At 64.9% G+C, this 12,721-nt stretch overlaps 2 protein-coding genes across 2 annotated transcripts; both read right to left on the bottom strand.

Annotated features, from left to right (window-relative positions):
* Positions 1 to 207: 207 nt before the first annotated feature.
* Positions 208 to 5,559, bottom strand: LOC117213541. Its single transcript, XM_033458958.1, has 2 exons — positions 3,445 to 5,559; positions 208 to 3,369 (listed from the first exon to the last, which is right to left on the bottom strand). Exons 1-2 carry the CDS (start codon positions 5,557 to 5,559, stop codon positions 208 to 210), a joined length of 5,277 nt encoding a protein of 1,758 aa, XP_033314849.1.
* A 1,804-nt stretch (positions 5,560 to 7,363) lies between these two features.
* On the bottom strand, positions 7,364 to 12,718 carry LOC117213540. Its single transcript, XM_033458957.1, has 2 exons — positions 10,604 to 12,718; positions 7,364 to 10,528 (listed from the first exon to the last, which is right to left on the bottom strand). The coding sequence occupies exons 1-2, from the start codon at positions 12,716 to 12,718 to the stop codon at positions 7,364 to 7,366; spliced, it is 5,280 nt and encodes a 1,759-aa protein (XP_033314848.1).
* Positions 12,719 to 12,721: the final 3 nt, after the last annotated feature.

Below are 12,721 nucleotides of genomic sequence, written 5' to 3'. Positions count from 1 at the left end.
TGTCCTGACGCCTGAGTCGAGATGCACCCGGGATCTCTCCCGAATTACTACCGGGTACCCCCGGGCGTCTATCTCTCCTTTCGAAGGGAGGCGTCCTGTTCTTCTTCTTGGACCGCTAGGGGGGGACCACGCCCCCTAGCGCCTCGCTCCTGCTGCTTCGTCCTGGGACCCCGTCCCCTGAAGCCCCTTCCTGGTTTCCACGCGCTGCTACGGCGGGCGTGGTGGCGCCGGTGGTGGCGTCGCGCCCCTGTGGCGCGCGGTATTCCTAGGGCGCTGCGATGTCCTGGAAGGGTCGCTAGCTCGTTCCCTGATCCTTTCCGCCCGCTCCTTCGCCAGCATCACCTGCTCGCAGTAGGTGCGGACAGCGGCGTACTCCTGGCGCCCTCTTAGCATGGCCGCGACGACCGCGTCTGGGGCTAAGCTCTCGCCGATTTCGAGCCGTAGGACTCGTCGTGGTTCCGCCCACGCCGGACAGAACTCCAGCGTGTGCTGCGCCGTGTCCTCCTCTTCCTCGCAGTGGTGGCAGACGGACGTCGCCTCTCGCCGAATCCTTAGCAGGTACTCGCCGAATACTCCGTGGCCGGTGAGCCGCTGCGTCATCCTGAAGGTCAGCGGTGCTCCGCCTCGATCCCTCCACGTCTCCCAGTTGGGAAGCACGGCGTGAACGGCCCGGTGCGGCCGCACGGCGTCCTCCTGGATCAGCTGCGAGCGCCATCGTTCCCAGACCTCCTTCTTCGCCTCCTCCCGGATGTTCGAGGCCGGCTGGCCAGATGTGGATGGCGTCGGGTTCCTCCTTTGGTGTTCGTATACGCGTTCGAGCGCCAGGGCTTGCAGCTCGAACGGCGGGGACGCCGCTAGCACGGTCGCCGACGCGTACGATGTCGTCCTGTAGCCTCTCGCGATGCGGATAGCGGTCGTCCTCTGCAGCCTCCGCAGCAAGGTCAGGCTGCGGCGACTGGTCGCCAGGCTTCTGGCCCAGACGGGTGCCCCGTAGAGAACTCGGGACCGGACTACTCCCTCGTAGAGTCGGCGGACTCTCGATCCTGCTCCGCCGATGTTCGGTAGGAGGCCGCACAGTGCGTTGGCCGCGGCCGTCGCCTTCGGGACCAGTTGCTCGAAGTGCGGTTCGAAGGTCCATCCGCTGTCGATCGTGAGACCCAGGTACCTCATCTGGCGTCTCACCGGGACCTCTTCTCCGCCGATGTTCACCGTCGATCCTGTGGGAGGCGTTCCTCTTCGTCGCTGGTCGAAGAACCACAGCGCCTCGGACTTGGCCGGCGACACCGTCAGGCCGAGCCTCCGAATGGCGCCCATCGCGCACGCCACGGCGTCTTCCGTGCGGTTCGCCGTGTCCTGCCACCATCGTCCCCCGGCCAGGACCAGGGTGTCGTCGGCGTAGCACACCATACCAGCCCCGGGGGGCATCGGACATCGGAGGACCGAGTCGTAGGCCGTGATCCAGAGTATCGGACCCAACACCGACCCCTGCGGAACGCCGCGCTCGATCCGTCTTCTTTCTTCCCCGTCCCTTCCGGCGTAGACGATGTATCTGTCGGAAAGGTACGCTCGGACGATCCCCACCAGGTACGCCGGGACGTCAAAGTGTCGCAGGGCCTCCACGATCCTAGCCCAGGGAATGGAATTGAAGGCGTTGGTGACGTCGAGCGACACCGCCACCGCTACCCCTTCTCGGGCGACCTGGTCCTCGGCCATGGTCCTCAGCCTCTTCACCGCGTCCACGGTCGAGCGGCCGCGGCGGAATCCGTACTGGCTGTCGTGCCATCCGGGCGTCCTCCGGGTCACGTGAGCATCCAGCCGGGCGGCGACGATCCTCTCCAGCATCTTGCCCACCTCGTCCAGCAGGCATATCGGCCGGTACGCGGACGGCGAGTCCGGCGGGCGGCCCTCCTTCCGTAACAGCACCAGCCGGGCCGTCCGCCATGTCCGGGGGTAGGCGCCCTCCTCCAGGCATCTGTCGAACAGGTGTCGCAGGCGTGGAGCCATGGTGACGATCGACTCCGCCCACGCTCGGCCCGGTATTCCGTCGGGGCCTGGCGCCACGTCGCGGGACGCCGTCCTCCTGGCTGCTTCGAAGAGTTCCTCGTCGCTGACTCGCAGCTCCTCGCTCCATCCCGTCGCAGTCGTCGTCGCCGCCACCTCGTCGTCGTCGTCGGCGGAGGGGGAGGATGGCGCCGGTCGGCTCGCGTCCCTGTCTTCCGGCGGGAACAGCGTCCCGATGACGTTGTCCAACAGCGTCGGGTCCATGTCCGAGGTCAGCGGGGGCGCCGAAGGTCGTAGCTTCTTGGTGACCACTTTGTACGGCCGTCCCCACGGGTCGGATTCCACCTCCTCGATCAGCTCCGCCCAGCACCGAGATTTCGCGGTCTTGATCTCCCGCTGAAGAGTCCGTCTCGCCTCTCTGTACTCCTCGTAGAAGCGGGAAATCTCCTCCTCGTCGCGCGTCAGTCTGCGACGACGGGCCCTTAGAAATCTTCTGCGGGCACGCACGCAGTTCTCTCGCATCTCGGCGATCTCCGGGGTCCACCAGTACGTTCCCTGGTCTCGTCCGCCCCCCGGGACGGAGCGCGGCATCGAGGCGTCGCACGCCGCGGTCATGTATCTTCGGAGCTCCTCCGCCTCCTCGTCGATACTTCCTCGCTCGGTCGTCCGGCGGGCGTCCCAGCTCCAGGCGGACACGGTCGTGGCCGCCCGCAGCATCTCCTTGTCCATCTCCTTCAGGCGCCATCGCAGCGGCGGCGGGCGGCGACGGTTCTCTCTCGGTCCTCGTCGTCTTCTCCCGGCGTCGTCCTCGGTCCCCAGAGTCACCTCCATCAGTACGTAGAGGTGGTCGGACAGCGTTTCCACCCCCTCGGCCACTCTCCAGTCGCGGATTCGCCTGAGCAACTCCGGGGTAGCCCACGTGAGGTCCACCACGGAGGATCCTCTCCACGCCACGCAGGTGCTCGCCGAGCCCCTGTTCGCCAGCAGGAGCCCCAGACTCGCTGCCCAGTCGGTGAGCATCCTTCCACGGGAGTTGGTCCTTGGGTTTCCCCATTGCGTCGAGTGGGCGTTGACGTCCCCCAGCACGAGCACCTGGCGGGGGAGGCATCCTCGGATGCACTCGCCGACTCGGTCCAGGAAGTCCCCGTACGCGGCCAGGTCGATGTTCGGAGAGACGTACACCGCCACCACCGCCGCTCCTAGCCACTCGACCGCGACAAAGCCGTTGCCACGGTCCAGTAAGAAGCACGAGGCCGACGTCCACGTTATCCCGGCAGATCCGTCCAGGTCCCCGATCCAGTTGGGCGAGTCGGGTATACGATGCGGTTCCGCCACCGCCGCTAGGGCCACCTCGTTCTCCCGGATGGTCTGGACGAGCAGGTCTTGCGCTCTTCTCGACCTACCGAGATTGCATTGCAGCAGGCGCTTGAACTATGCCGTCACCTCCATGGCCTCCTCCCGGCCATCCGCCGCTGCTGCTGATTCGGCGGCGCTTCCTGGTGTCCCTGCCGCGGCGACTGCTGCTGCTGCTACCGCTGCTGGTTTGCGGATGGGTCTCCTCCTCTTGACCTTCGGGGGGTTGCATGCATCTCCACCCATCCTGTGATTCGCGGGTGCCCCGAGCGACTCGCAAAGCGGACATTTGGGAGCGGAGGCGGGACAGCCTCTGGCGCGGTGTCCGCTCCCGCCGCACCTGTAGCACAGGTGTCCACGGTCTTCGCCGGATACGCACGTGGCGCGCACGTGCCCCAGCTCCAGGCACCTGAAGCACTGCAACGGGCGCTTCGGCACGGCCCTTATCCTCGCCGTTGACCAGCCCAGGGCTATCTTCTCCGCCTGGGCCAGCTTGCGGGCTGCTGCCGCCGGGCACTTGATCCATGCAGACCCGAGGCCGCCTCTGGTGGCGCCGATCTCGCCCACCTGCACCTCTGCGCTGCCGCATCCCGCCGCCAAGGCCAGTGCTCTTCGCAGCTCCTCCTTCTTGACCGAGATGTCTATCCCGGTCACGCGTAGCTCCGCCATCCTGGTCGGTGTGGCGATTCTCACCGCCGTCGGGTCCAGGGTCTCGGCCAGCCGCGACGCCAGTAGCGTCGCCTTTCCCCTGTCCTTGTCACCGGGGACTTGAATTATAATGGCGCCCGTCATCGCCTTCTTCATCTCCAGGCGCTCCGTGCCAAGCTCCGATAGTGGAATCCTCGTCCTCGCCGCTTCCAGGACGTCGGCGTACGACATCCTCGCTCCCTCGTTCAACGTCAGGGTCACCGCGGATGTTCGCGGTGCGCGAGGGGGCGTGACCACCTTAGGTGTCCGCGGTGGTCCTCTCTGCATTGCGGGGGCGTTCGCCTTCGGTGCGCCCGTCGTGCCGCCGGGCTGGGGTTGCTGCTGCCGCGGTACCCGCGTCGGTGGTGGCGCGGTCGATCCTTTCCTCGCCACCTCTGCTCCGGTGGCGGCGGCGACGGCTGCCTTCTTCCCGTTCGCCGTCTTCTTGTTTCTCCTCCGCTTCTTTTTCGTCTCCACCAACTCCCATCCGCCGTCCTCCCGTTCCCTTCGGGTCGGCGTCGGCTGGGCCGCGGGAGGGTCGACGGGGCGGTCCCCGCTGGGTCGTCCTTCGGGGGTGCGTTGCCGTCGTGCATCCCCGAATCGTTCCTCGATTGTCCTGAGAATGGAGGGTCCCAGTTCCCGGACCGCTCTTTCCAGGGCGTCCAGCCGCGTCCTGTCGTTTCCGCCTTCCCACGGCGGGCGGACGTATTCGGGCGCCGCGCCGGCGCATCGCGGGCACTCGTTGACGTGGGCGGCCAGTCTCCTCAGTTCCTGGCGGAGGGCCGCGTTCTCCCCCTCCAGCATGGACAGCCTCGCGTCCACGTCGTCGCCGGCGCCTCGCGCTGGCCTCGCCCTCCTTGAAGATTCCTCGTTCCACGCGGCGGTGATATAGCTCGCCGCGTTTTTAAGGGATCTGATGTAGGTCCCCTTCAAGTTCGACGACGTCGTCGCGACGTGCATTATCTCCGACACGTGCATCGTCAAGCCCGCGCTGATTTCCGCCGGGGAGCTCGTCTTCATCTGCACCTCCAACTCCTCCGACACCTCCGGTGTCGTCGTGGCTCCTGTTCTCTTCCTCTTGCCCCTGGACGCCATCGAAGCCAGCGACGAACGCGAGGCGAACGAGGCGACCGACTCCTCGTCGTCGGACCTCGCCCGCCCCCGCGATCCCCCCGCCACCGGTGACGTACCGTCGTCCATCGTGGCCGGCGCGAGAAAAACGTACTCGGACCTGTTCGCGGATCTCAGCGAACGTCTCGTCGCCTTCCTCGGAGGCTCCTCCGCGGTCTCCGTCCTGTCATCCTCTGGATGTCCTCCCGTGGTTATCCTCCTCCTCTCTCCTGCTGTTCCGTCGCCAGTCGTAGTAACGCGTCCGGGGGCCTGACGGTCCACCCCCGAACGGCCGTGGTCGCGAGATATCGACGCAGCGGGGCCCACTTTACTACCCACGACTGCGCCGGTACTGGGGTATCCCTCCCCTGCACCGTAAACGTTGTCATTTATTTTCTCCATGTCCATATTTCTTTGTTTGTTTGTTTGTTCTTTTGTCTTCGCCAATGTAATCGACAAAATCTCCGTCCTGGAGCCACTCGCTCTTTCGCGCGCTGCCCCTGTCGAATGCGGACCAGGGCGACAGGTGTGCCGCGCGAGATGGTAAGGTAAGTGGTCTGTTCCACCGCGGGTAACTACTTCCACCGTGGGTAACTCGTTCCACCTTCGGTAACTAGTTCCGACGTCGGTAACTTGTTCCGCCGTCGGTAACGTAGTTCTCGCAACTACCGCACTAGCACTACACTGTAGTTCACTGGCCTCCCGCGAGACGCCGCCACGCGTCCGCGTCGCGCGTCACTACGCTGGCCGCCAAGATGGCCGCCAAGATGGCTGCCTCTTCCCTCGTGGCAACACCGACACTTTTAACTCTAATAACAGTTTTAATTCATCGATTTCCACCAAACTTTTTGCACACGCCTATTCCTCACCACTAGCACTTCACTTTCACCCTAATCCTTCCACTGCACTCTTCGATTTTTCCACATATTTCGGTCACGGAATACGGAGCGACGCGCACGTGTCCGTCCTACTTGCCGCCATATTGGAACCCCAACCTAACCCCAACCTAACCCCAACCTAACCCCAACCTAACCCCAACCTAACCCCAACCTAACCCCAACCTAACCCCAACCTAACCCCAACCTAACCCCAACCTAACCCCAACCTAACCCCAACCTAACCCCAACCTAACCCCAACCTAACCCCAACCTAACCCCAACCTAACCCCAACCTAACCCCAACCTAACCCCAACCTAACCCCAACCTAACCCCAACCTAACCTAACCCCAACCTAACCCCAACCTAACCCCAACCTAACCCCAACCTAACCCCAACCTAACCCCAACCTAACCCCAACCTAACCCCAACCTAACCCCAACCTAACCCCAACCTAACCCCAACCTAACCAACCTAACCTAACCCCAACCTAACCCCCAACCTAACCTAACCCCAACCTAACCCCAACCTAACCTAACCCCAACCTAACCCCAACCTAACCCCAACCTAACCAACCTAAACCTAACCCCAACCTAACCCCAACCTAACCTAACCCCAACCTAACCCCAACCTAACCCCAACCTAACCCCAACCTAACCCCAACCTAACCCCAACCTAACCCCAACCTAACCCCAACCTAACCCCAACCTAACCCCAACCTAACCCCAACCTAACCCCAACCTAACCCCAACCTAACCCCAACCTAACCCAACCTAACCCCAACCTAACCCCAACCTAACCCCAACCTAACCCCAACCTAACCCCAACCTAACCCCAACCTAACCCCAACCTAACCCCAACCTAACCCCAACCTAACCCCAACCTAACCCCAACCTAACCCCAACCTAACCCCAACCTAACCCCAACCTAACCCAACCTAACCCAACCTAACCCCAACCTAACCCCAACCTAACCCCAACCTAACCCCAACCTAACCTAACCCCAACCTAACCTAACCCAACCTAACCCCAACCTTTTTTTTTTTTTTTTTTACGTGGAGAAATCCTCATGGACACCCGCTAGCGGGTAGTGTCGGACTCTTACCGACTAAAACTCCACGGTGGCCTGTCCTGACGCCTGAGTCGAGATGCACCCGGGATCTCTCCCGAATTACTACCGGTTACCCCCGGGCGTCTATCTCTCCTTTCGTCGAAGGGAGGCGTCCTGTTCTTCTTCTTGGACCGCTAGGGGGGGACCACGCCCCCTAGCGCCTCGCTCCTGCTGCTTCGTCCTGGGACCCCGTCCCCTGAAGCCCCTTCCTGGTTTCCACGCGCTGCTACGGCGGGCGCGGCGGCGCCGGTGGTGGCGTCGCGCCCCTGTGGCGCGCGGTATTCCTAGGGCGCTGCGATGTCCTGGACGGGTCGCGAGCTCGTTCCCTTATCCTTTCCGCCCGCTCCTTCGCCAGCATCACATGCTCGCAGTAGGTGCGGACAGCGGCGTACTCCTGGCGCCCTCTTAGCATGGCCGCGACGACCGCTTCTGGGGCTAAGCTCTCGCCGATTTCGAGCCGTAGGACGCGTCGTGGTTCCGCCCACGCCGGACAAAACTCCAGCGTGTGCTGCGCCGTGTCCTCCTCTTCCTCGCAGTGGTGGCAGACGGACGTCGCCTCTCGCCGAATCCTTAGCAGGTACTCGCCGAATACTCCGTGGCCGGTGAGCACCTGCGTCATCCTGAAGGTCAGCGGTGCTCCGCCTCGATCCCTCCACGTCTCCCAGTTGGGAAGCACGGCGCGAACGGCCCGGTGCGGCCGCACGGCGTCCTCCTGGATCAGCTGCGAGCGCCATCGTTCCCAGACCTCCTTCTTCGCCTCCTCCCGGATGTTCGAGGCCGGCTGGCCAGAGGTGGATGGCGTCGGGTTCCTCCTTTGGTGTTCGTATACGCGTTCGAGCGCCAGGGCTTGCAGCTCGAACGGCGGGGACGCCGCTAGCACGGTCGCCGACGCGTACGATGTCGTCCTGTAGCCTCTCGCGATGCGGATAGCGGTCGTCCTCTGCAGCCTCCGCAGCAAGGTCAGGCTGCGGCGACTGGTCGCCAGGCTTCTGGCCCAGACGGGTGCCCCGTAGAGAACTCGGGACCGGACTACTCCCTCGTAGAGTCGGCGTACTCTCGATCCTGCTCCGCCGATGTTCGGTAGGAGGCCGCACAGGGCGTTGGCCGCGGCCGTCGCCTTCGGGACCAGTTGCTCGAAGTGCGGTCCGAAGGTCCATCCGCTGTCGATCGTGAGACCCAGGTACCTCATCTGGCGTCTCACCGGGACCTCTTCTCCGCCGATGTTCACCGTCGATCCTGTGGGAGGCGTTCCTCTTCGTCGCTGGTCGAAGAACCACAGCGCCTCGGACTTGGCCGGCGACACCGTCAGGCCGAGCCTCCGAATGGCGCCCATCGCGCACGCCACGGCGTCTTCCGTGCGGTTCGCCGTGTCCTGCCACCATCGTCCCCCGGCCAGGACCAGGGTGTCGTCGGCGTAGCACACCATTCCAGCCCCGGGGGGCATCGGACATCGGAGGACCGAGTCGTAGGCCGTGATCCAGAGTATCGGACCCAACACCGACCCCTGCGGAACGCCGCGCTCGATCCGTCTTCTTTCTTCCCCGTCCCTTCCGGCGTAGACGATGTATCTGTCGGAAAGGTACGCGCGGACGATCCCCACCAGGTACGCCGGGACGTCAAAGTGTCGCAGGGCCTCCACGATCCTCGCCCAGGGGATGGAATTGAAGGCGTTGGTGACGTCGAGCGACACCGCCACCGCTACCCCTTCTCGGGCGACCTTGTCCTCGGCCATGGTCCTCAGCCTCTTCACCGCGTCCACGGTCGAGCGGCCGCGGCGGAATCCGTACTGGCTGTCGTGCCATCCGGGCGTCCTCCGGGTCATGTGAGCCTCCAGCCGGGCGGCGACGATCCTCTCCAGCATCTTGCCCACCTCGTCCAGCAGGCATATCGGCCGGTACGCGGACGGCGAGTCCGGCGGGCGGCCCTCCTTCCGTAACAGCACCAGCCTGGCCGTCCGCCATGTCCGGGGGTAGGCGCCCTCCTCCAGGCATCTGTCGAACAGGTGTCGCAGGCGTGGAGCCATGGTGACGATCGACTCCGCCCACGCTCGGCCCGGTATTCCGTCGGGGCCTGGCGCCACGTCGCGGGACGCCGTCCTCCTGGCTGCTTCGAAGAGTTCCTCGTCGCTGACTCGCAGCTCCTCGCTCCATCCCGTCGCGGTCGTCGTCGCCGCCTCCTCGTCGTCGTCGTCGGCGGAGGGGGAGGATGGCGCCGGTCGGCTCGCGTCCCTGTCTTCCGGCGGGAACAGCGTCCCGATCACGTTGTCCAACAGCGTCGGGTCCATGTCCGAGGTCAGCGGGGGCGCCGAAGGTCGTAGCTTCTTGGTGACCACTTTGTACGGCCGTCCCCACGGGTCGGATTCCACCTCCTCGATCAGCTCCGTCCAGCACCGAGATTTCGCGGTCTTGATCTCCCGCTGAAGAGTCCGTCTCGCCTCTCTGTACTCCTCGTAGAAGCGGGAAATCTCCTCCTCGTCGCGCGTCAGTCTGCGACGACGGGCCCTTAGAAATCTTCTGCGGGCACGCACGCAGTTTTCTCGCATCTCGGCGATCTCCGGGGTCCACCAGTACGTTCCCTGGTCTCGTCCACCCCCCGGGACGGAGCGCGGCATCGAGGCGTCGCACGCCGCGGTCATGTATCTTCGGAGCTCCTCCGCCTCCTCGTCGATACTTCCTCGCTCGGTCGTCCGTCGGGCGTCCCAGCTCCAGGCGGACACGGTCGTGGCCGCCCGCAGCATCTCCTTGTCCATCTCCTTCAGGCGCCATCGCGGCGGCGGCGGCGGGCGGCGACGGTTCTCTCTCGGTCCTCGTCGTCTTCTCCCGGCGTCGTCCTCGGTCCCCAGGGTCACCTCCATCAGAATGTAGAGGTGGTCGGACAGCGTTTCCACCCCCTCGGCCACTCTCCAGTCGCGGATTCGCCTGAGCAACTCCGGGGTAGCCCACGTGATGTCCACCACGGAGGATCCTCTCCACGCCACGCAGGTGCTCGCCGAGCCCCTGTTCGCCAGCAGGAGCCCCAGACTCGCTGCCCAGTCGGTGAGCATCCTTCCACGGGAGTTGGTCCTTGGGTTTCCCCATTGCGTCGAGTGGGCGTTGAAGTCCCCCAGCACGAGCACCTGGCGGGGGAGGCATCTTCCGATGCACTCGCCGACTCGGTCCAGGAAGTCCCCGTACGCGGCCAGGTCGATGTTCGGAGAGACGTACACCGCCACCACCGCCGCTCCCAGCCACTCGACCGCGACGAAGCCGCTGCCACGGTCCAGTAAGAAGCACGAGGCCGACGTCCACGTTATCCCGGCGGATCCGTCCAGGTCCCCGATCCAGTTGGGCGAGTCGGGTATACGATGCGGTTCCGCCACCGCCGCTAGGGCCACCTCGTTCTCCCGGATGGTCTGGAAGAGCAGATCTTGCGCTCTTCTCGACCTACCGAGATTGCATTGCAGCAGGCGCTTGAACTATGCCGTCACCTCCATGGCCTCCTCCCGGCCATCCGCCGCTGCTGCTGATTCGGCGGCGCTTCCTGGTGTCCCTGCCGCGGCGACTGCTGCTGCTGCTACCGCTGCTGGTTGGCGGATGGGTCTCCTCCTCTTGACCTTAGGGGGGTTGCATGCATCTCCACCCATCCTGTGATTCGCGGGTGCCCCGAGCGACTCGCAAAGCGGACATTTGGGAGCGGAGGCCGGACAGCCTCTGGCGCGGTGTCCGCTCCCGCCGCACCTGTAGCACAGGTGTCCACGGTCTTCGCCGGAAACGCAAGTGGCGCGCACGTGCCCCAGCTCCAGGCACCTGAAGCACTGCAACGGGCGCTTCGGCACGGCCCTTATCCTCGCCGTTGACCAGCCCAGGGCTATCTTCTCCGCCTGGGCCAGCTTGCGGGCTGCTGCCGCCGGGCACTTGATCCATGCAGACCCGAGGCCGCCTCTGGTGGCGCCGATCTCGCCCACCTGCACCTCTGCGCTGCCGCATCCCGCCGCCAAGGCCAGTGCTCTTCGCAGCTCCTCCTTCTTGACCGAGATGTCTATCCCGGTCACGCGTAACTCCGCCATCCTGGTCGGTGTGGCGATTCTCACCGCCGTCGGGTCCAGGGTCTCGGCCAGCCGCGACGCCAGTAGCGTCGCCTTTCCCCTGTCCTTGTCACCGGGGACTTGAATTATAATGGCGCCCGTCATCGCCTTCTTCATCTCCAGGCGCTCCGTGCCAAGCTCCGATAGTGGAATCCTCGTCCTCGCCGCTTCCAGGACGTCGGCGTACGACATCCTCGCTCCCTCGTTCAACGTCAGGGTCACCGCGGATGTTCGCGGTGCGCGAGGGGGCGTGACCACCTTGGGTGTCCGCGGTGGTCCTCTCTGCGTCGCGGGGGCGCTCGCCTTCGGTGCGGCCGTCGTGCCGCCGGGCTGGGGTTGCTGCTGCCGCGGTACCCGCGTCGGTGGTGGCGCGGTCGATCCTTTCCTCGCCGCCTCTGCTCCGGTGGCGGCGGCGACGGCTGCCTTCTTCCCGTTCGCCGTCTTCTTGTTTCTCCTCCGCTTCTTTTTCGTCTCCACCAGCTCCCATCCGCCGTCCTCCCGTTCCCTTCGGGTCGGCGTCGGCTGGGCCGCGGGAGGGTCGACGGGGCGGTCCCCGCTGGGTCGTCCTACGGGGGTGCGTTGCCGTCGTGCATCCCCGAATCGTTCCTCGATTGTCCTGAGAATGGAGGGACCCAGTTCTCGGACCGCTCTTTCCAGGGCGTCCAGCCGCGTCCTGTCGTTTCCGCCTTCCCACGGCGGGCGGACGTATTCGGGCGCCGCGCCGGCGCATCGCGGGCACTCGTTGACGTGGGCGGCCAGTCTCCTCAGTTCCTGGCGGAGGGCCGCGTTCTCCCCCTCCAGCATGGACAGCCTCGCGTCCACGTCGTCGCCGGCGCCTCGCGCTGGCCTCGCCCTCCTTGAAGATTCCTCGTTCCACGCGGCGGTGATATAGCTCGCCGCGTTTTTAAGGGATCTGATGTAGGTCCCCTTCAAGTTCGACGACGTCGTCGCGACGTGCATTATCTCCGACACGTGCATCGTCAAGCCCGCGCTGATTTCCGCCGGGGAGCTCGTCTTCATCTGCACCTCCAACTCCTCCGACACCTCCGGTGTCGTCGTGGCTCCTGTTCTCTTCCTCTTGCCCCTGGACGCCATCGAAGCCAGCGACGAACGCGAGGCGAACGAGGCGACCGACTCCTCGTCGTCGGACCTCGCCCGCCCCCGCGATCCCCCCGCCACCGGTGACGTACCGTCGTCCATCGTGGCCGGCGCGAGAAAAACGTACTCGGACCTGTTCGCGGATCTCAGCGAACGTCTCGTCGCCTTCCTCGGAGGCTCCTCCGCGGTCTCCGTCCTGTCATCCTCTGGATGTCCTCCCGTGGTTATCCTCCTCCTCTCTCCTGCTGTTCCGTCGCCAGTCGTAGTAACGCGTCCGGGGGCCTGACGGTCCACCCCCGAACGGCCGTGGTCGCGAGATATCGACGCAGCGGGGCCCACTTTACTACCCACGACTGCGCCGGTACTGGGGTATCCCTCCCCTGCACCGTAAACGTTGTCATTTATTTTCTCCATGTCCATATT

This window comes from Bombus bifarius, unplaced genomic scaffold (assembly GCF_011952205.1).
Source record: "Bombus bifarius isolate JDL3187 unplaced genomic scaffold, Bbif_JDL3187 scf7180000009117_frag, whole genome shotgun sequence".
Classification (NCBI taxonomy): domain Eukaryota; kingdom Metazoa; phylum Arthropoda; class Insecta; order Hymenoptera; family Apidae; genus Bombus; species Bombus bifarius.
This window is presented reverse-complemented; position numbering and strand designations above follow the sequence as displayed.